Source organism: Poecilia reticulata, linkage group LG8 (assembly GCF_000633615.1).
Source record: "Poecilia reticulata strain Guanapo linkage group LG8, Guppy_female_1.0+MT, whole genome shotgun sequence".
Lineage (NCBI taxonomy): Eukaryota > Metazoa > Chordata > Actinopteri > Cyprinodontiformes > Poeciliidae > Poecilia > Poecilia reticulata.
This window is the reverse complement of record NC_024338.1, coordinates 26,961,525-26,962,602: the sequence shown is the minus strand read 5'-3', so window position 1 is coordinate 26,962,602 and position 1,078 is coordinate 26,961,525. Positions and strand designations below refer to the sequence as shown.

The 1,078-nt window shown below is 44.9% G+C and overlaps 1 protein-coding gene across 1 annotated transcript in view; it reads left to right on the top strand.

Moving 5' to 3' along the window:
• The window catches only part of LOC103469488 (trypsin I-P1-like), a 15,647-nt gene that overhangs the window by 7,722 nt on the left and 6,847 nt on the right, over positions 1-1,078 (top strand). Inside the window, exon 2 of the mRNA XM_008417195.2 lies at positions 749-769. Within this exon, the coding sequence (XP_008415417.1) occupies positions 749-769 (21 nt within the window). The remainder of the gene's footprint in view (positions 1-748; positions 770-1,078) is intronic.

Genomic DNA, 1,078 nt, shown 5'->3' with positions numbered 1-1,078 from the left:
GGTCCAGAGCATTTTAAACAAGTCAGTGAATCTGAGGGGATTAAACTCAAAGCTCTGATCTCCAAACTTCATTAAAACTTTGATTTTATTCATTTTTGCTCACAAGGATTTAAATTCTGGATTTCCATCGTCTGTTAACACATTTCTGGTTATTTGGTTCACATTTCTAATAACATCCCGTTTTAATGATCCTGGTGAATCCAGTTTGTTCAGAATATGTAAGAGTTTAAAATTTAATCTCCACCAAACTGTCATGTGAGCCGCAGAGACCAAAACACAGCAGCAGATTTATGAAAACCAGTTTGGTACAAAGTTTAAACTCAGAGGAAACTTGTTGAGGGGCGACTGGTTTCTGAGCAGCGACGAACAGCAGCAGGAGGAGGAGAAACGTTCTGGCACACAAATAAAGCACAAAGAGCCGATCCAGCAGAAAACCGGTTTTCAGTTGGAGGAAATAAACCTCCGTGGTTTCAGCTGGAACCAGTGAAGCAGCCTGAAAGTTTCCACTTCTTCCTTTTGATGCATGTTTTAGACGTGAATCACAACCAAACCAGTTAAATTTCATTTCTCTACTAACTTTAATCTGAGTGATGACGTCAGCTGGTGGCCCGATGATGACGTCATCGCCTGCACCTGTTCACCTGCATTCAGACTTGAAAATTCCCCCGGCCTCGCCTGGAGGAAGAACCGGTCCGGTCAGAACCGGTCCGGTCAGAACTGTGACTAACTGTCTGCTTTTCTCCCACAGGAAGCAACGCACAGCTTAGTGGTGAGTTTTCATCTCTTTCCTTCTGAAATCTGAATTTGTTCAAATCCCAGAGCTGTAATTATTATGAAAATCTTCTGGAACAAGAATCCAAGTCCTGCCCGGTTCCGAATGACCAGGAAAAATCTATTGGACCTTGAAGTGACGGTACCTCGTCACACGGTTAGTTTGGGGGGAAACTGCAAGACTCCAACACACCTGTGCAGCTCAGGTGGAAACCAGGAGTTCTGTCTGTCCGTGCTACCTCGTCAGGTTTCCCTACCGTAGCACGGATAGATGGCTACGTCCGTCTGTCCGTGCTACCTCGTCAGG